At 46.3% G+C, this 19464-nt stretch overlaps 2 protein-coding genes and 1 pseudogene across 4 annotated transcripts in view; 1 reads left to right on the top strand and 2 right to left on the bottom strand.

Moving 5' to 3' along the window:
* Positions 1 to 12: 12 nt before the first annotated feature.
* On the bottom strand, positions 13 to 13797 carry RIBC1 (RIB43A domain with coiled-coils 1). Of its 2 annotated transcripts, none has more exons than XM_028522912.2 (8): positions 13607 to 13797; positions 13179 to 13293; positions 8734 to 8850; positions 7330 to 7411; positions 6784 to 7125; positions 1196 to 1314; positions 372 to 766; positions 13 to 259 (listed from the first exon to the last, which is right to left on the bottom strand). In XM_028522912.2, exons 3-8 carry the CDS (start codon positions 8848 to 8850, stop codon positions 181 to 183), a joined length of 1134 nt encoding a protein of 377 aa, XP_028378713.1. In that variant the 5' UTR covers positions 13179 to 13293; positions 13607 to 13797; the 3' UTR covers positions 13 to 180. The 2 variants fall into 2 exon arrangements, with proteins under 2 accessions (XP_028378713.1, XP_035872442.1); XM_036016549.1 differs by having other exon boundaries at positions 6784 to 7095.
* Positions 13798 to 13929: 132 nt separating this feature from the next.
* Positions 13930 to 19464, top strand: part of SMC1A (structural maintenance of chromosomes 1A) — a 31332-nt gene continuing 25797 nt past the window's right edge. The window contains exons 1-3 of one of the 2 annotated variants that reach the window (XR_004900945.1): positions 13930 to 14138; positions 19009 to 19197; positions 19309 to 19421. Coding sequence is in view for 1 of the 2 variants with exons in the window: in XM_028523350.2 (XP_028379151.1) it covers positions 14030 to 14138; positions 19009 to 19197; positions 19309 to 19421 (411 nt within the window). In the remaining variant the exon portion in view is untranslated. The remainder of the gene's footprint in view (positions 14139 to 19008; positions 19198 to 19308; positions 19422 to 19464) is intronic. The other variant, XM_028523350.2, reaches the window with a different exon arrangement.
* LOC114505451 lies at positions 16970 to 17415 on the bottom strand (annotated as a pseudogene).

Below are 19464 nucleotides of genomic sequence, written 5' to 3'. Positions count from 1 at the left end.
ACAACACATGACCTTGATTTTAGTGAACAACTTTATTACCTAGGCTCAAAGGTGGGTGTACTGGCTCAGCTATCTCTGGGGAATGGATTGTGGTCAGAGGTCTGTAGCATTTTCTTTTTTGACTCCTAGCTTCTGTGAGTTTGATGGGGGTAGGGGGAGGAAGAGCCAACCATCTTGAGCTCAGCGGCTACTGGTGTTGAACTGTAGGTAATGGGCCGTAGGTTGATTGGTGTAGATTATTGAATTCAGGTAATTCTGCCTGTGAAAGAAGTCCAGAACCCTCAGCTGGCGGGTTTTCCCTCTCTCCCTGGCCCCCCCCATTCCTCCCCACCCGTTGGCAGTCATTCTTGCTGGCCACCCCTAGAACTCACTGGGCCTTTTGCTCCTGAGCCAGCTGCTGGTTGAAGGAGCCCAGCCCCCTCCGGAATTCAGCACACAGTTCCTTCTCCTGCTCTTCTAGCTCCAAGGCTGCTTGGGCCAGGTTAATGGCCTGGCTTCCCCATTGGGCTTCCAGTGCTTTTTCGGCCTGGCGCTGTGCCTGCTTTTCATGACATTGGGCCTCCTGGAATTTCTTGATGGTAGTTCTTGGCTCTGGAGTCATGCCCTTCCAGGAATGGGGCAGGACCTGGGAGGGAGCCTCAGCATGCTGGGTGATATGGTGTTTCCCAGTCAGGAGGCCACTGTTGACCTGGTGCTGGATATCCTTGAAGCTGGTGGCCTGTTCACGCTGATGCTCTTGCCGCTTTCTCTCGGCCTGCTCAGCTGCCTGGTGAGATCCCCAAATGTGAGCATTTGGGTGCCCTACCTCAGGGAACTCAGTCACAGGGGAGGGGGAGACATGGCCCTACTGTCCTCTATCTCATGGACAGAAGGGACAGAGATACTGCATGGCCCTTGAATGACCTAAGCTGGGGAAGGGGTAGAATAGACAACTTCCCTGCCTCTGGAAGCCTTTAGATTGATTGAGTAGCTGGGGAAGGGAGGGTAGTGTTCTGTTCTAAAATCATCCTCAGTCTGGAGGTGGGGAATGGTATCTTCTACCCTAAGAGGGCTGTTGAGTAAATGAGGAAGTCATCGGGTAGATGAGAGGCTGGTGTTGATTTGAGAATTGTAACGGGAAAGATGTGGCTGAGGTTCCCAGGACTTTGTTCAGGGGGTTAGGGAGAGCCCAGAACACTGGATGGTTCAGGCCTACCTGGACTTTGTTGGCGTTGGCCACGGCATACCTCATGGCTTTGCAACAGGACTCCTCCAGCTTGGCCAGCTGGGCGGCCCGCGTGTCCACAGCTAGGCGCAGCTTGTCTCTGAGCTCATCTACACAGAGAAATGTGGCCAGGCACTGTACTGGCCTGCTCCATTCGTGGTTCACTAATGCAGCTGTGTGTTCAATGAGTATTGTTGGAGTGTGTGTATGTATGTTTTGGAGTGGGGGCAATATCCTAATGCAGGGAAGCAGAACGAGTTACTCTGTAGAGGTAAGGCTAGCCAAAGTGGCAGTAACCAGGATTTCTCTGGTGCGTAACCGAAAGATGCCTCCAATGGACCTGGATCCCAATGCCAGCTCTGTTGCTTCTGAGCTGTGTGATGTTGGGGAAATAATTCTGTCTCTCTGAACCTCAGTCTAAGAGCCATGTGTTGGATTCTGAGGACACCACAGATTTAGATCCTTTTCTCAGAGACTCCCTGTCTAGTGGGGGGATGGGTCAAATGTAGATCATCATACTACAGCATGGTAAGGTCGGTGATACAGGACATTATGAGAGCTTTAGATAGTGGGTGAAAGTAGGCTTCCAGGAGGAGGTGATCCTTGAAATGCATGTTGCATATGGGCAGAAAGCAAAGAGCATTCTAGGCCATGGGCATAACATGAGCATAGGAACTGACACTGAATCCAGCCACACTAGTCTTGCTGTTTCTAGAACATGCCAGACACTCCTGCCTTATGGGTTTGCAATAGATGTTACTCTTGGCTCAGCTTTCTTGCTTCCCTCAGGTCTTTGCTCAAATGTTACTGCTTTAGTAAGGCCTTTCCTCTCTCTCCTATTTAAAATTGCAACTTGCCTGCCTCCAACATTTATCTCCCTTCCCTGATTTTTCTCTCTAGCATTTGTAACCATCCAATATATGCTACATTTAAAATTATTTTGACTATTCCCTGTCTCTCTCCTCACTAGAAGGTAACCTTCGTGAAGGCAGGGTTTTTGTCTCTCTTATTCACTACCAAGTGCTAGCACCTAGATCAGAGCCTGGCACATAGTTGGTGCTCAATGAATTCATTTGACAAATATTTATTGAGCATCTACTATGGCACATAAAATGCAAGTGGCTAGAGAATTCTGTAGGGGCCAGACTAAGGGCCAGAAACTTCACCAGAGGGTGGTGGGGAACATGGGAGAATTTTAACCAAGGAGGTGAACCTGTTAGATTTGCATTTCAGAAAGCTCCTGGTGGGAGACAGTGGAGATAGGGAACCCATCTTGGAGGCTAGGCAGCAGGCCAGTTGGGAGGATTCAAACTAGACCAGTGCTAGAAAGGCTGGAGGGGAAATATGGGAGGTTATATCAGTAGTACTTAGATGAGGGAGTGAGGGAGAGAAGACTCAGGTGCTTCTCAGGGTGCTGGCTTAGATGACTGGGTACATGGTGTGGCCACCACCGGAAGTAGAAGATACAGAATGAAGAGCAGGTTAGGGGGCACTGATGAACTCTGTTTAGGAAGCTGAGTTAGAGATGGTCAGCAGGCATCTGGATATGTGATTCAGCAGGTAGAGAGTCAGGACAGAAGTGATGACATAGCTGAAACCAGAATGAGGGCAAAGGACATCTGGGGTAATTATGAAGGGTAGGGAGAGCAGTGTGTTAGGGACAAAGTCTCAAGAAGGAAAGAGTGGAAGGAAGAGGAACTCACAAAAGGCAGACAGAGAAGGATGGTCAGAGAGCTGCGAGCAGAGTGTGCTGTCACTGAAGCTGAGGAAGAGAAAGGTTCAAGGAGGAGGATGTAACTAGGGTCAAGTGTAGCAAGAAAGATCTAGTCAAGGAGAAAAGAGTAAACAGAGCCACTTGGGCCTGATAACACCAGGGGCCTTGGTGATTTTAGTAAGAGTAGTGGCAGTGAGGTTGTGTGGGGAGAGGAGATCTGAGGGAGAGGCTTGAGGTGTGACCGGGAAATTACGACAACAAGTGGAAACAAAGTGTTTTAAAAGGTATGGTTGTGAAAAAAAGAAGAAAGGTAGGTAAAGGCAGACAGCTAGCTAGCTCACAGATTCTAAAGGAATCACCTGGTGGAGGGAAGCTTTTGTTTAAGCGGTTTAGATATAAGCTTGTTTACAGCTTGCACAGAGGGGAAGTGCCTGGGGAAGCAGATGTCAAGGAGCACAGCCTGGGGTGGGGCGGGGACAATGGGGTCTGGAGCACAGGTTAAAGGCTTGGCTTTGAAGTGGCACTGTGGCAGGGACTTCAGAGACTGGAGGGCTGGGGATGGGGGGAACAGAGAATAGGGGGTGGTGTTTCATTTCACTCTTCACAGCAACTGGGAGAGGAAAGGATCAGCCCCATTTTTCAGATGGGGACTCAGAGAGGACAGAGGTGAAGTAAAAATACCCAAAGCCACACAGTTGGCAAGCAGCAGGTTGCGATTTGAATCCAGGTCTCTAGAGGAATCAGCCCACACTCCCCCATCCCACTCCATGGCCCCTCATTCAGCACAGTGCTGTGTCTGTGCCCAGCTCTGTTTTCTCACATGCCTGCCTGCTTCTCTGACAGAAATCACCCACTGCTCCTAATTTCCAAACTGATACCTAGGTCTCTGTTCCTATCTGAACTGCTTCAGGTAATTTGACATTATTAATGACTCCCTCTCTGAAATTCCTCTTTTGACATCTGAGGTGCCACTTTCTCATGGAGACTGAGAGAAGGCTAGTATGGTGTAGTGGTCAAGAGCACAGGCTCTGCAGCCAGCCTCACTGCATTAACTTCCCGTTTCCATCACCCACTAGCTATATGACTGACCAAGTTACCATCTATGTTCTTCGGTTTCCTCTGCTGACAGTGGGGATAATAACAGTACTTGAACCATAGGGCTGTTGTGATGATTCAATGAGTTATATACATGGTAGAAAGTTTAGCACAGTATCTGGTGCACAGAAAATGCTCAATAAAGGTTTGCTATTATTGTTATTGTTGTTGTTATTTTATGCAGCTTTTTCCTACCTCCCTGATCCCTTATCAGCCTTTATTATAGGCTTCTTTTCCTCTACTCATTCCATCCACTATGTACCAGGCCCTGTATAAGTCACCGGGGTTGTAGTGGCTCATAAGACAGTTTTGGCCCTGGCTGGTGTGGCTCAGTGGTTGAGCACCAGCCTGTGAATCAAAGGGTCACCGGTTTGATTCCTAGTCTAGGGCACATGCCTGGGTTGTGGTCCAGGTCCCCAGTAGGGGGTGGTGTTCAAGAGGCAACCACACATTGATGTTTCTTTCCCTCTCTTTTTCTCTCCCTTCCCCTTTCTAAAAAATAAAATAGAATCTTAAAAAAAAAAGACAGCTTTGGTGTTTGTTCTTACAGAGCGTACCATTTGCTCACCCTTTTCCCAGGTTCCAGGCTTAGCATTCTACTCATCTACACACACACATGCCCCTCCCACCTTGGCCCCATCTCTCTCTCCCTGTAGCCCAGACTGGCCCTGGAACTTCGGGATCATACAGCTACATTGTTGTCTGTCAGCAACCACCTCTTGGCTGCAGTAGTCTTCTACTTGAGTTCCCTGCCTCTAGTCTAACCACCTCTAATCCAACCTCTACAGTGGCTGACAGAGTTATCTGTCAAAAACACAAACCATGTGATTCCAATGCTCAAATACCCCCTGTGGCTCCTAACTCAGTAAAAGCTGAAGTCCTCATTATGGCCGAAAAGGCCTACTTGATCTGCCCCTATCACCTCCCTGACCTCACTTTCTACCACTCTTCTCTTCACTCACTCCATTGCAGCTACTCTGGCATCATTGCTCTTCCTCAGACATTCCAGACATCCTCTCTCCTGCCTCAGGGCCTTTTTCACTAGCTGTTTCCTCTACCTGGGCAGCTCTTCCCTCAGATGTTTGTGCTGCTCACTCTCTCATCTTTAGATGTTTTCAAATGTTATCTCAGTAAGGTTTTCCTTATTTAAAATTGCAACTGTGCACCCTCTCCAAAAGTCCCCATTACCCTACTGTGTGTTTTTCTCCCTAGCAATGGTCTTAACCACCTTATGTATTTCACTCTTTTATCATGTTTATTGTCTGTCCCCATTAGAGTGTGAACTCCACGGCAGAAAGGATTTCTCTGTTTCATTCACTGTGCTAGTCACAAAGTCGATAGCTTAATATTTGCTGAGTATTGAAATGGTCTTGTCACTCCTCTGCTTAAAACCCTTAAGTGGTGACCCACTGCCTACACAATAAAGTCACAGTTCCTTACCCTGGTGTAGAACGTTCTTGCCCATTTTCTCTTTTTCCAAGTCCTCAGCCCTGGGCTTCACTAACACTAAACTGTGTATCTTAAAACCCCCAGACCATTCACTGCCCCAGTGCTCTTCCTCTTGCTTCCCCTCTGTCAAGCTTCTCACCATCCTGGCAAAATAGTATCCAACTTTCTAAAATTGGTTCCTCACAGCTCACCTGTGCCACCCCCCTACCCTGCCTCCCTTTCCTTGTAAGAATTTACCACTTCCGTGTTGGTGTTCTTTCCATGTTCTGTGTGCACATCTGTCACAGTCCCTGTCAGAGAACCTAACAACATTAAAGCACAAGTATCTGCTGATGCATGACATCTGCATGTATCTTCCCCTCTTACTCTAAACTGATTTTCTGGAAGGCATAGTTCTGTGGGCTTCTGGAGGGCAGGGTGCTAGAAGTGGGGTGATATGAAGGGTGAGCAGTGCAAGTAGATAAGAAATAGTCCTTGCCCTGGCTGTTGTGGCTCAGTGGATTGAGTGCCAGCCTGCAAACCGAAGGGTCGTCGGTTCACTTCCTGGTGAGGGCACATGCCTGGGTTGGGGGCCAGGTCCCCAGTGGGAGGTGCAAGAGGCAAGTACACATTGATGTTTTTCTCCCTCTTTCTCCCTTCCCCTCTCTCTAAAAATAAATAAATAGAATCTTTAAAAAGAAAAGAAATAGTCCTTGCCCTCAAGAGGCTTACTCTAATGGAAGAGGAGTCATAGACAACGTCACAGTAATGTCATAGTGCTGCTAGTCACTGGGCACTGACTGAAAACCCTTAAGTGAATACTCACTGTCTATATGATAAGGTCACAATTCCTTAGTTTGGTGTTAAGTTTTCTCATCCTCCAAATCCTCAACCCTGGGCTGCACTAACACTAATTTGTGTACCCTAAACTACCAGACCATGCACAGCCCCAGTGCTACAGACTGTGCTTCACATACAGAATCTCATTTCATTTTCATGAGCTCTATGTGGTATGATTGTTCCTATTTTAAAGATGAGGTAACTGAAGCCCAGAGAGGAGAATTCATTTGCCCAAACTAACTAGTGAGTAGCAGAACTATTAGGTCTTTTATTGTGCTGCTGCCTCCATGTAATGACATGCCAGGCTGATTGGGGACCAATGGCTATACTGTCACTTACTGAAGGAAGGCACGGAAGTTTGGGTTCTGATCAGTCTTTTCAGCAGCCGCCCTATGGGTAATTGGACCTCCCTCCATAGTTCTGGGCTCCTGGCTGCTGTCCCTGACTCAGGACAACTTTGTGCCAGGCTTCAGGTCTCAGCCTGCAGGGTGCAGTTCCTTACCTGCACTGATTTCTTCAGCCCTGGCTTGCTGTTGCTCCTTCACCTGCTTCTCCAGGCTGTGCTTGAACTCCTGCTGCATTCTCCGGCACGTGGTCCTGTCCAAGTCCTCCCTAGAGAGGCACTGCATGCTGGCTGGGCCACATTGGGGCTTAGTGTCACCGCGACAGGCTGAATACCCCTTCCATGGTTGGTCTGGATCCCAAAGGCAAAATTCATGCATCTTTTTGAGCTGCTGCCCCTGTGCTGGAAACTCCTGGACTTTTTGGGGCAGCCAACGTTTTCGTTCTTCCTCTTTCTTCTGCAGCATCTGGGCTACCAGGTCAAAGTGCACCTGGTTGGCACCTAGGAGTGGTGGGCAGGAACATGGAGAAGGACCCATGGGAGGGACACTGCCCATTCAGCAGGGCCTCTGCTCCTAAGGCTCATCTGGTTTGTTCCATCACATCCCAGGCCTCAGGCCCCACTCTGAGGCAGAATGGCCCTACTTCAGTCCACCCAGGTCTGTGCATTACCCTCCTTGGCAGGCCTCTGGCCTTGGGCTTTTACCGTAAGCTGCCTCCTTGCTCCGCTCTGCTGCCTCCCGAAGCTTCTGCTCTTGCACCTGGCTGTTCAGCGCTCTAACATCCACCTGATCCCAAAGAAATGTGCTAAATCATGGTAGAGGCCCAGCAGCAGACCTTAAAACTGCTCAGAAATCCTGCTTCAAAATCCTCCTATAGAGCCCCAGTGTCTACTGGATGATGTTCCACCATCAGCATGGTCTGTAAGCCCCTCAGTGGTCTAGCTTCTGCCTCATTCTTCTACCTCATCTCAGTACCCCCTTCCCTTCTCCCACCCTCAGGGGCTCTGTGCTTACAGCTTCCTGCACGTCTTACACTGTTTGGCACAGTTTTTGCTCCAGCCATTCCTTCCACTTGGAACACTCCTCCTTCCCTCTTTACCGTAACTCCTATTCATCTGTCAAGCTCGGGCTTCACTTTTCTGAGGCCTCTGACGGGTGCTACTCCCACAGGCCCAGGGACCTGCTATCTACATTATATTGAAGTTTGCCTCTGTCCATGATCGCCTTCGGCAGACTGTGAGCCCAGTAAGGGCCAAGATGGGGCTTTAGCTTTGCATCCTTGCTGTACAGCCCAGTGCTTGAGAGATGTTTCCTAGGGCCCAGAGCTGGCCCAGGAAACATCTGCCAACTGGATCTCAGTGGCGCCACTCATTCTGCAGTCAACTGCTTACATGTGTCAGGCACTATGCTCTGGTTTCCACAGCCGCCATCTCGAGTTAATCGCTCAATGTGTCCTTTAGCCTCATTTAACTGAGGAGGAGCTTGGGGCTCAGAAAAGACATGTGACTCATCCAAAGCCACCCACATAGTAAACAGCAGGCGTGGCCCTGGAGTACGATATGGGGTCTTTTCCGGAATCCCAAGCTGCATCCTCCCTTTAGCTACTCCACCCAGCAGTCTATGCTTTTCTGTATCAATATTTTCTCTTTATTTTGATTATAATTCACTAATTTAAAATGTCTTAAAATCATGCAAAAGGGAATACAGTTTAGTGAAGAATTAGCGTCTCTCCCATCTCTGTCCATCAGCCTGGTTAACGGTTTCTTTTCTAGCCTTCCAGAGAGTTTAGGTGTACGCCATACCCAACATCCTTTACGCTTCTTTTGGCTCCACGTTGGTTTTCTCTCAAGGATGAAGCCACTTGGCCCAGAACTGACTGCAGCAGAGTCAGCTGTCACCCGCCCTTCTTCCCCCAGTCTCTTCCTCTGCAGCCCAATCTCCTTCCTAGGCCCTTCCCCCACCTGGGGGTGGGTGCCTTCCCCCCTTCCTTTCCAGCCCCAGGGTGTGCTCAAGTCAGGGAGGGACTGTAACAGGCACTGCTATGTTCCTCTTCAGGTGCGAAAGTGAGGTGGTTCTGGGTCCCAAGGAAGTCCTCACTGCCCACTCACCCCTATGACTCGGGTCCGCACATCAAAGAATCGGTTTTGTCGCTCTCTTTCTCGATTTCTTCTAGCCTCAATGGCCGCCACCTCCTTGGGATCTGGTGGCAGGTTTAGGTTAAACATCTGGAGAAAGGGTGAGGTGGGATGGGCCATCAGTGTTATACCCCGCCCCCATTCCTTTCTCCCCACAGTATCTCACTAGTTAATTGATTCCCAGTGATTTTGCTTCCTGTTACATTTCATGTTAGTCTCTTCCATCTCTGCTGTCACTACCCTAATTCAAGCCTCACCATCTGGTGCCAGGCATTTCCAGGAGCTTGACTGGCCTCCCTTGCTCAAGTGTTACCCTATTTCTTTCTCTGCGCTGGCTACCAGAGAGATCCTTCTAAAAGTGAATCTCACCATGCCCACCCCCACCCCAGCTTAAAACCTTTAAAAAACAGCTTTAAAGCAAATGGCTTCCCAGTGTCTACAAGGTAAAGTCTAACCCCCATCTGCTAGATTTATAAGGATGTCTCCACCATGCGATGCCTGCTTACCTGTCCAAGTCTCAAACGCATTTGCGACACTCCCCCTTTCACATTGTGCTTTATTCGCTTTTCCTCACTTTAGGAAATGGCACCACTATTCCCTCTTTATTTACTTTTATTATTCTGTAGTCAAATGAAAGGCTAGAAGGCTTAATCATGCCTGTGTTCGTTCATATTTTGGGGACCCCGCTTTTGGCATGGGGAGCCAACCAAAGCCACAGCTAAAAACGCTTGTGCAAACATAAATCTTAAATCTCTCACCTGCTTAAAGCCTTCCACTACCTTCCCATCGCACTTAGAATCAGATCCAAACTCCTGACAGTGCGCTTTCAAGAGCCCGTTCCTGTACTCCTCTGTAGTTCATCTTGTGCCACGGGCTCCCTTGCCGCCGGTGCTCCAGGCTCACTGGTATCAGGTCCTCCAATAAAACAACTGCTCCCACCTCAGGGCCTTCACACATGGTGTTCTTCTGTTTGAAACGCCATTCCCCAGCTCCCCCTACAGCTAGTTCTCACCTTGTTCCAAAAAACCATTTTGTAAAATATTAGATACATCCAGAAATATATATATATATATATATATATATATATATATATATATTCCTGATGCTATATGTATGTGTGTGTATATACAGGAGTATAGGGCAATATATATACTCCTGTGTGTATATATATGTATATACATATACATACATATGTATGTATGTATATGTATACAGTCCTGTATATGTATATATATATATATATATATATATATATATTGCCCCATACTCCTGTATACATATGTATACAGGAATATATATTCCTGTATGTATATATATACACATATTAATTGCATGCATTAATATATGCATTAATATACTATGTGTACCATTCCCTGAACGCTATCTTAAAATATTTCCTTGTCTTGGAATTTTATAAAATTATCATGCAGTATATATTATTCTACGCCTTGCTTTTCTCATTCACGTTCATTCTATCATTTCACAAATATTGTGGAGTACCTCCTGTCAGACAGTCTTTTAAGCATTGGGAGACATCAAGGAGTGTAAGTGATAAAACTCTGAATTCTTGTGGAGATTATTTTCTAGTGGGGGCAGGAACACAATCAATAAATAGTACATTAAATAGTTTGTAAGATGATGATATAAGTGCTATGGGAAAAATACAGAGAGGATAGTGCCAAGGAAATGGGAGGTGTCTCAATTTTAAATATGGAAGTCAGGGGAGGCAAAACTAAGCGGGTAATATTTGGGTGAATACTTGAAGGTGAGAGAGTCACCTGTGCAGGTATCTAGGAGGACGGCACTCCAGGCAGAGGAAACAGCAAGTGCAAAGGCTTTAAGATAAACACAAGAAATACATATTCAAGGGAACAGCAGGAGGCAAGTGTGTGAGTGAAGGAGAAGTAGGAGGAAATGTCATTAGAGAGAGAATTCTCAGACCATTGTAAAGGCCATGACTTTTACTCCAAGAGAAATAGGCAGCCAGTGGAGGGTTTTGAGCACTAGGACTGATGTGGTTTGCCTTTGACTTTTAAAGCACAACTCTGATTGCTGTGTTAAGAACAGACTTGGAGTAAGGGAGGCCAGGCTAGAAGCCAGGAGACCAGTCAGAAGGCCATAGCAGTTGTCCAGGCAAGAGATGATGGTGACTCACACTGGGTTGGTAATAGCAGCAGTGGTGAGAAGTGGTCAGGTTCTGGATATATTTTGATGGCAGAGCTGACAAGATTTTCTGGTGAATTGGATGTGCAGTGTGAGAGCAGTATCAAGAAAAATTTTAAGGTTTGGGCCTACAGAAGGATTATACATGCTATCTCATTGCCCTCAAGGTTAGCCACACAATTTGCTTTGCCCTCTCTAGTGTGAGAATTGACATGTGTCATTGCCAAGCAGAACTAAGAGCTGTTAGGTGATAACTACTTTTTCTCTTCACTCACTGCTCTGAGACTGGCAGTGTTCCAGGTAAGGGCCACTCCTTTGGCCTGGATCACTGGAATGATGAAATTGAGCAGAGATGCAGCCAACCCACAGTGGACAAGAAGCAGGAGTGAGAAATCAATGTGCGTTTTTATAAGCTGCTGAGATTCGGGGGTTGTTTGTAACCTCAGCATAATTTAGCCTATCCCGACTGATACAAAGGAATTTAAAGCTATAAGGCTGTAAGGCTGTAAGAGACCTCTAAGGGAGTGAGAGTAAATGGTTAAGAAAGTGCCAGGGGAGACAGGGAGAGGACCAGCACTGTAGGCTAAGGAGGAATGGCCAGCAAGCTGGGAGAAAAACCAGGAGTGTGGTGTCAAAGAAGCCAAGTGAAGAAAATGATTTTTGGGGGAAAGAGTGAGCAACTGATGATGGGTTAAGAGGAGGACGAAGGACTGATTGATTTGGTAACGTGAGCATTGCTGATGACCGTGTCAAGCACAGTTTTGGTAGCACTGTAGGTAGAGCTGTCTGACTGAAGTGGGTTCAAGAGAGACCAGGACTCTGTGGCACAAACAACACAGTTTATTTTTTGATTGCAAGAGAAAAAGAGGCAGGAGTAACCTGTAGGTTAAAAAAGACATATACACAGGTGGGAAGTTTCTTTAGCATATACCCAGGAGTGGAAGTGCTGAATCCTAGGACTTAAAGAATGTTTAACTTTACAAGATAATGCTAACTTGTTTTCCCAAGGAGATTGTATCAACTTACCCCTTTACTGCAGTGTATAAAAACTCCAGGCACCCCACATCTTCACCAACACTTGGTATTGCAGACTTTTTAATTTTTGCCCATTTGTGAGTATACAATTATAATTATCAATTTGAATTGGAATTTTCCTTACTGATAATGAGGTTGCACATCTTTTCATGTGTGTTTTGGCTATGTTTGTTTATTCTTCTCTGAAGTGCCCATTCATATCTTTTGTTCATTAAAAAAAATCAGATTGTTTGCTCTTTTCTTATTAATTTTAGGAGTTCGTTATGTATTCTACCTACAAATCATTTCTTAGTTTACATATGGCAAATCTCTTCAACTTGTGGCTGGTCTTTTCACCTGATTATTATTTGACAATAGTTTTTATTATTTAAGAAATCCTCTGAGATCATAAAGATATTCTCCCATATATTCTAAACTTCCTAAAGTCTTGCCTTTCTCATTTAAGTTTTTAACCCTTCTGGAATTGCATTTTGTATATGGTATCAGAGGTAGGGACTCAATATGATTTTCCCCCCGCCAAGCTGCATTTTCTGTCAGATTGCTGTCCTTTGGTCATTTTATCCCCTCGGCCTGATGGTGACTGTTTCTCCAAGTTGAACTTCATTTATGGTTCCTCTGCTAGGTTCTGTCAGCTAAGCCTTCTCATTTTCCTGGACTTATCCTAACACTTTAAGACTCTTGTGAGCCTCCAGACATCATTTTAAAAATAATTACAGGGATACTATGGCAACCACCAGACCCTTTCCATGTCTAAGCCTAAGCACCAACTGCAGCCTGCCCATTCTGTCCATCACCACAATATAAGGTCACTGAAGTAGAAGATTCTGCAGACATTTTAAGCTTCTTGGACTGCTAAGGCCATGGCCTTAGTAATGACAGGTATAAGGTAATAGGGGGATGAAGGGATTGTAAAGAGGGGTATAAATGATGGGGAACAAAGAGGGGAAAGGGACAGAGAGGGCAGACATGGGGGCAGAGAAGGAAAGAGGAAGGAGGGCAACAGGGGCGTTGACAGGGGTGGAGGACAGGGAGCAGAGAGAGAAAGAGGAAGGGGGGAAGCAAGGGGATGGGGCAGGCCCAGAGGGAATGGAAAGGAGGGAATGGGATGGGGGTGAGGCATGAAGAGAGATAGGAATTGGAGAGATGGGAAGAAGAATAAAGGTTAAAGGTGGAGAACACTGGCTTAGGGATCCTGACTCCCAAGGGTTCACACAAAATACCTTTTTCAGCAAGGAGTCCCAGGCTTGAAGCTCCTAGTTGGGATCTAGGTTCAAGTAGCCAACAAGTGGCTCAGGTCCACCACCGCTCTGGTGCTACTGCGTCAGTCTCTGAACTCTGCTTGGAGGAACAGGAGGGAGGCAGAGGATAGAGGCACAACCTCTGGCCATAGCTTTCCCCAGCCCGTATCACTGTGGCTCCACGGCACCCTCATCTCCCTTCACCCCTTACCCCGCTTCAAACCCCATTCCACCTTTAACTTCACCCCACTCCGCTTCCACCCACAGCAAGGTCTGAGCTCACCTAACTCCGAATCCCCCCGCTGGCTCCCCCTTCCCACACAGCGCTACGCTCCCTGGGGTCCATTCCCTATCCTGTTCTTGTTTGAACCTTCTAACCCGCCAGGCTAAAGATACATCCGATCTCCCACCTTCCTCCTGCCCTGGAGGACATAATCCTACTGTGACTTCTGACGTCTCAGCAAGCGTGAGCTCCGATCCGGTCGGTTTTCTGGGATCTCAAAACCGTCTCAGTCCTCCGGGAACCGCTACCTCTGCGATTCACTTGGTAGAGGCGGCGGCCTGTGTCGCCAAGCAACAAGAAAGGGGGGCGGTACCTAAACGGTTGTCGTAAGCTCGCGTCCTGGCAACGGATCAACAAAACTCGCAGGCCAGCCGGAAGACCCGCCCCCTGGCACCCGCCCACGCCGGAAGCCGGAAATCTCGTTTGGCCTGGATTTATCTCGCGAGGTTTGTTATCAGCCCGGCCTGCACTGCGGTGTTTCCCGCGCAGGCTACTCCAGTTCCAGTTTTACGGCGCGGCCATTCGTGCAGCCGCTGGCGCCGCCGCCGTAATGGGTTTCCTGAAACTGATTGAGATTGAGAACTTTAAGTCGTATAAGGGTCGACAGATAATCGGACCATTTCAGAGGTTCACCGCCATCATTGGACCCAATGGCTCTGGTGAGAAAAACCCCGCTGCCGTACTGGGGACGTCCCGCCCTGATCCCCTATCCGGCAGCATAGTACAACCCAGCCCCTGGCACCTGAAGTGTCGCGAACCCTAACCGGTTCCTTGCCCCTCCTTAGGGGGTTCGGCCCAAACCCACTTTCCCCGCTCGGGTGCTCCGACTTGAACCTCCTTCCTAGATGTCAGTTGCCCGCTCTTTGCGCCGCCCCCGCTCTTGCCTGAGTGGTACGCTCCGGGGCTGTACGTTTCCTTCCTCTGCCCCCTCCCGCCAAAAGTGGCGGTCCAGAGTTAGCTGCCAGTTGGATTCCCCGCTTTGTATGAGCCCCCTGGAGATGTGGGGCCGCTGGTAGCCCTCCCATGGCCTCCAGTCCCAAACGGTACACTTAACCCGTCCCGCCTCACATTGGTACGTTCCTCTTTCTTTCTTTCTTTTCTTTCTTTCTTTTTTTTTTTTAACTCTCCTTTAGAGGCGGGCAATTTTGAATATGATACCAAGCGCTCCAGTCTCCAGAGTGCTTGTAGTTTCGACTCTCCATTCCCCCAACCCCCATCTCAGAGGTGGAGATGCCTCGAACTTGCCCCTGTGCTAGCACTGAAACTGCTAAAAATCAGAACTGAATCTCTTGCCAAATTTATTGAATACTTACTGTCTCATAAGGAGTTTTTCAAGGTGCTGTGGAAACGGCGGAGAATAGAATAAGCCATGCACCCAGGGAATTTACAATCCAGAGGGGAAAGACGATAATAAAGGAGAAAATAAGATAATTTTCGGCTCTGATAAGTGCTGTGCAGGAAATGAGACAGGTTGATGTGATGGAGTGACTTGGATGGTGTCAGTAGTTAACAATAGAAAGAGTAGTCGGTAGTTAACAATACTGTATTGTAAATTTAAAAGTTGCTGAGTAAAAATTACTGAGTAAATCTTAAAAGGTCTCATCACAAGAAAGAAAATTGTAATTTTGTGAGGTGATGGATGTTAACTAAAGTTGTTGTGGCTATTATTTTGCAATATATACAAATAAGGAATCATTATACTGTACACTGGAAACTAAGATAATGTTATGTCAGTTATTTAAATAAAAATGGGGAAAACAAAGGGTGGTCGTGGGTCTAGTGTCTGTGTTATATCTTAACTTCCTATCTCTAAATGATACACTATCTGTTCCTCCCATCTAACACCCTGGAGGGTTTGTTTGGAATCCTGCTGTGCTCCTCCGCCCCCTAGTTCTAGCTGAATCATTTCCTAGCCTTAGGTGTTTGCCTTTGCTGAAGTAGCTCTAACTGAGGGCTTTGCTCGTAGTCTTGACTATGTTTGGCTCTCAGTGGAGAGCAGGCTTTGTCAACAGTGGCACTATTGATGTTGCTAGCGAGGTAATTCTTTGCTGTGGGGTGGATCCTGTGCATTGTAGGATGTTTAGTGGCATCCTTGGTTTCTACCCACTAGATGACAGTAGCACTCCCTACCCCCTAGGTATGACAGCCAAGAATGTCTCCAGATATTGCTAAATGTCCCCTGGGCGGGGTTGCAAAATCATTCCCCCTTCCCAACCTCTTGAGAGTCACAAGCCTAGCGGACTAAAGCTTGGGGCTTTGCTCCAGTTTCGTAGGATTTCAGTGTGGTGGGAAGAGGCAGGGTGCATCTCTTGGCATTTGGTCCCCTCAACATGGATAGATTTGTATACCCACCTGTTCCAAAAAGTCCCTTGGTCTGACTGTTCCACTTACACCCAGTCTTCAGTCTCCACCTCCACAGGGCATTCCCTGATTCACCTCAGTGCATTGCTCTTCTCTGTCACACAGTAGACACTTGGTACGCATTAATGTTTATTTTCTCCTGTTTTGTATTCATGCTATATGTTTTTATATTTTTATCACTAGTCTATGAGTGTTCAGCTCATAATACATATTTTAAAAAAATGTTTATTTATAGAGAGAGGAAAAGGGAGGGAGAAATAGAGGGAAACATCAGTGTGTGGTTGCCTCTTGCACGCCCCCAACAGGGTATGTACACTGGCTGGGAATTGAACCAGTGAACCTTTGGTTCACAGACTGGCACTTAACCACTGAGCCACACCAGCTAGGGCTCATAATATGTATTATAAAAATGCTTATAATATTGAATGTGAGTAGGAAGGCCTTTGGTTGTGAGATGTTATTCCTGTTGCTGGAGAGCATGGGAGAAGCCCGGAGGTTGGAAATGGGTGTCTAAAAAGCTGACTCCTGGTCTGCATGTTGTGCTAGTCCTGTTGTGATGAGGGAGACATTGCGGAGTCCAGACCTGTTAGAATAGGACTGCCATTTACTGAGCAACTACTGTGTGTTGAGTACTTTATTTATTGGGACCTTTTATATTGAAATTCCCACGATGCCACTGGGAGGGAGATCCCATTATCTATGTTTTATATATGAAGAGACTGAGGCACAAAGAGGTGTGATCACTTACACACTGATTCTCAGAGGCAGGGTCAGAACCCATGCCTGTCAAAGCCTGTGCTCCTGCGACTCCAGCAGAGAACTATGTACCGAGCATTATTTTAGATGTGTTACTCACTAGGCAGGTTGAGGGAACAGAAGGTCAGCTAAGAAGTAGTGAAATTAAGATTACAACCTAATCTATTGGACTGGACTAGAACCCAAGCTCTTAATCTCTGTCTTGTACTACCTTCATGGAGGGACCTGGGCTACGATTCTCAGAGCTGGGTAGTAGATGGGTGTTGGAAATCAGGTCCTCAGTTCACAGTCACATAACATATTTGGAGAGAATCTTGAGGTAGAATTTATAGAGATTAAACTGTTCCCAAACCCCAGTCCAAATTAAAAAAAATTTTTTTTTGGCAGTTTTATAACTTTATTCAACAATCAGCAGTTAGTTTTCACCCACATTAACTGTTTGTAGATTTTTGAAAGTGGTGACAGGTACATAGGTGACCAATTTATAGAGCTTGTCTGGTGAATCTTCATGCTCATTACGTTTTCTGGGCATCCGCACTCAGATACGGTATGTGCTATTCCTTATTCCTTTGGCCCAGATGGCTTGTTTGAGCCTGATGTCAGTGTGTGCATCCGGAGCTCCCATCTCCTTCATGGCAAATGTCCAGATCTCTGAGTGCTGGAGGGACACACTTCTTGAAGCTCACTCCATGGATGTGCTTGTGGATGTTGTTGGTGTGCTCTCTGGTTACTACCTTCTTCATGGCAGAACGGCCCTTCTTCTTGCCACCCTTCTTTGCAGGAGCCATTATGCCGGGCCCAAGTTGGGAAGAAAGAACTAAAAAATGCAAGTAAAAACTGTGACTTCTCTATGGAAGAGATAACCACTCTTAATGTTAAAAAAATTGTATTTATTTATTTGAATAGCTAATAAATGTATATGGTATAAAAATTTTAAAATCCCAAAGGATATAAGTAAAAACACTCCATCTTTTCCCTGACCTGATTGTTACCTACTTTCCTTTCTGGAAGTGACCACTGTTAAACCATTTACATTTTCATGTATTTTCCCTTCTCCACAAGTTTTTATTATGAAAAATTTCAAACATGCATATGTGGTTTGCTTAATCATTTGCAAGTAAATTGTAGACTTAATGACATTCCACCCTAAGGGATTCAGCAGTCATCTCCTGAAACCATTCTCCTGTGTTACCAATGTACCATTATCACACCTCAGAAAATGAATTTCCTCATGTCATCAATCATCCAGTTCATATTCAGGCTTCCCTAATTGCTCCCAACAATGTCTTTCTGGCGTTTTTTGTTTGTTTGTTTGGTTTTGGTTTTGTTTTTTTTTAACCAGAATCCAATCAGTTTGTATACTGCCTTTGCTTAGGTCTCAGTAATCTCTAGTGTTCTGGAATGGTTTTCCTAACCTTTCTTTTTTGACATTGGCTTTTTGAAAATTCCACGCCTGTTGTCTTGTAGAACATCCCACATTTTGTTTGTCTTAAGGTTTCCTCATGATGTCATTTACTACCTTCCTTTAACCAGAAGGGAGGTCTAAACACTTGTTTAAATTCAGGTTAAGTATTTTTTGGCAAGATACTTCATAGATGCTGCTGTGTCCTTCATATTGTATCACAATAAGAATATGCCTTTTTTAAAAAAGATTTTTTATTTATTCTTAGAGAAAGGGGAGAGAAGGAAGAGAGGGAGAGAAACATCAATATGTGGTTGCCTCTTGTGCGCCCCCTACTGGGGACTTGGCCTGCAACACAGGCATGTGCCCTCACTGGGAGTAGAACCAGTGACCCTTTAGTTCACAGGCTGGCTCTCAGTCCACTGAACCACACCAGTCAGGGCAGGAATATGCCTTTTTTAAAAAATTGTAAAATACACGAGATAAAATGTACTATTGTCACCACTTTTCAGTGTGCAGTGCAGTAGTGTTAATTGTATTCACATTGCTGTGTGAATACCTGAATATCGATTGCCTGAACTTTTTCATCTCATGAAACTGAAACACTGTACCCATTAAAGAACTTCCCTCAGGCCCCCTGCCCCGACTTTTTTAAATTTGATTGAGATCAAACTGTACTGGATTTTGTGTCTTGCTTGTTTTTCCTATTGTGGGCATTTTTCTCATGTCATTAAAGGTTGCAGAACAATCGATTATGTAAATGTACTTTTTCCTTAGATAGGGTTTAAGTTTTGGGCTGCTAAGGTAATTGCAGAGGGATCATTTTTCTAAGTTTCTGACCCAGGGCTTTGGTTGGGCCCTGTCTTTATGGGGACAGAGTAATATTTTCTCCTCCCATGAGTCTGAGAACTGAGTGCTTAGGGAACATTTCTGCTCCGCTCAACGTCACCTTTATTCCTTTTCTTTTTTCCATCCTAATTTCTTTTTTTCTTTGTCTCTTCCTCCTTTAGGTAAGTCAAATCTCATGGACGCCATCAGCTTCGTGTTAGGTGAAAAAACCAGCAATCTACGAGTGAAGACCCTGAGGGATCTGATCCACGGAGCTCCTGTGGGCAAGCCAGCTGCCAACCGGGCCTTCGTCAGCATGGTCTACTCTGAGGAGGGTGCTGAGGACCGCACCTTTGCCCGTGTTATTGTTGGTGGGTGAGGCTAGCCAGAAGGCTCTCCTTGGGTCATGGGAGACGGGTAGACTAGTTGGCTGAGGTGGAAGGGAGACCTGAGTCTTGGCCAACTCATGCGTTGTCTTGTAGGGGGTTCCTCTGAGTACAAGATCAACAACAAAGTGGTTCAGCTACATGAGTACAGTGAAGAATTAGAGAAGTTGGGCATTCTCATCAAAGCTCGTAACTTCCTCGTCTTCCAGGTAGGCATTTTTAACAATTATTGGTTCCCTCCTCTTTGCCCAC

This window comes from Phyllostomus discolor, chromosome X (genome assembly GCF_004126475.2).
Source record: "Phyllostomus discolor isolate MPI-MPIP mPhyDis1 chromosome X, mPhyDis1.pri.v3, whole genome shotgun sequence".
Taxonomy (NCBI): domain Eukaryota; kingdom Metazoa; phylum Chordata; class Mammalia; order Chiroptera; family Phyllostomidae; genus Phyllostomus; species Phyllostomus discolor.
Note: the sequence above shows the minus strand (reverse complement) of the source record. Positions and strands in the feature narration are given on the sequence as shown.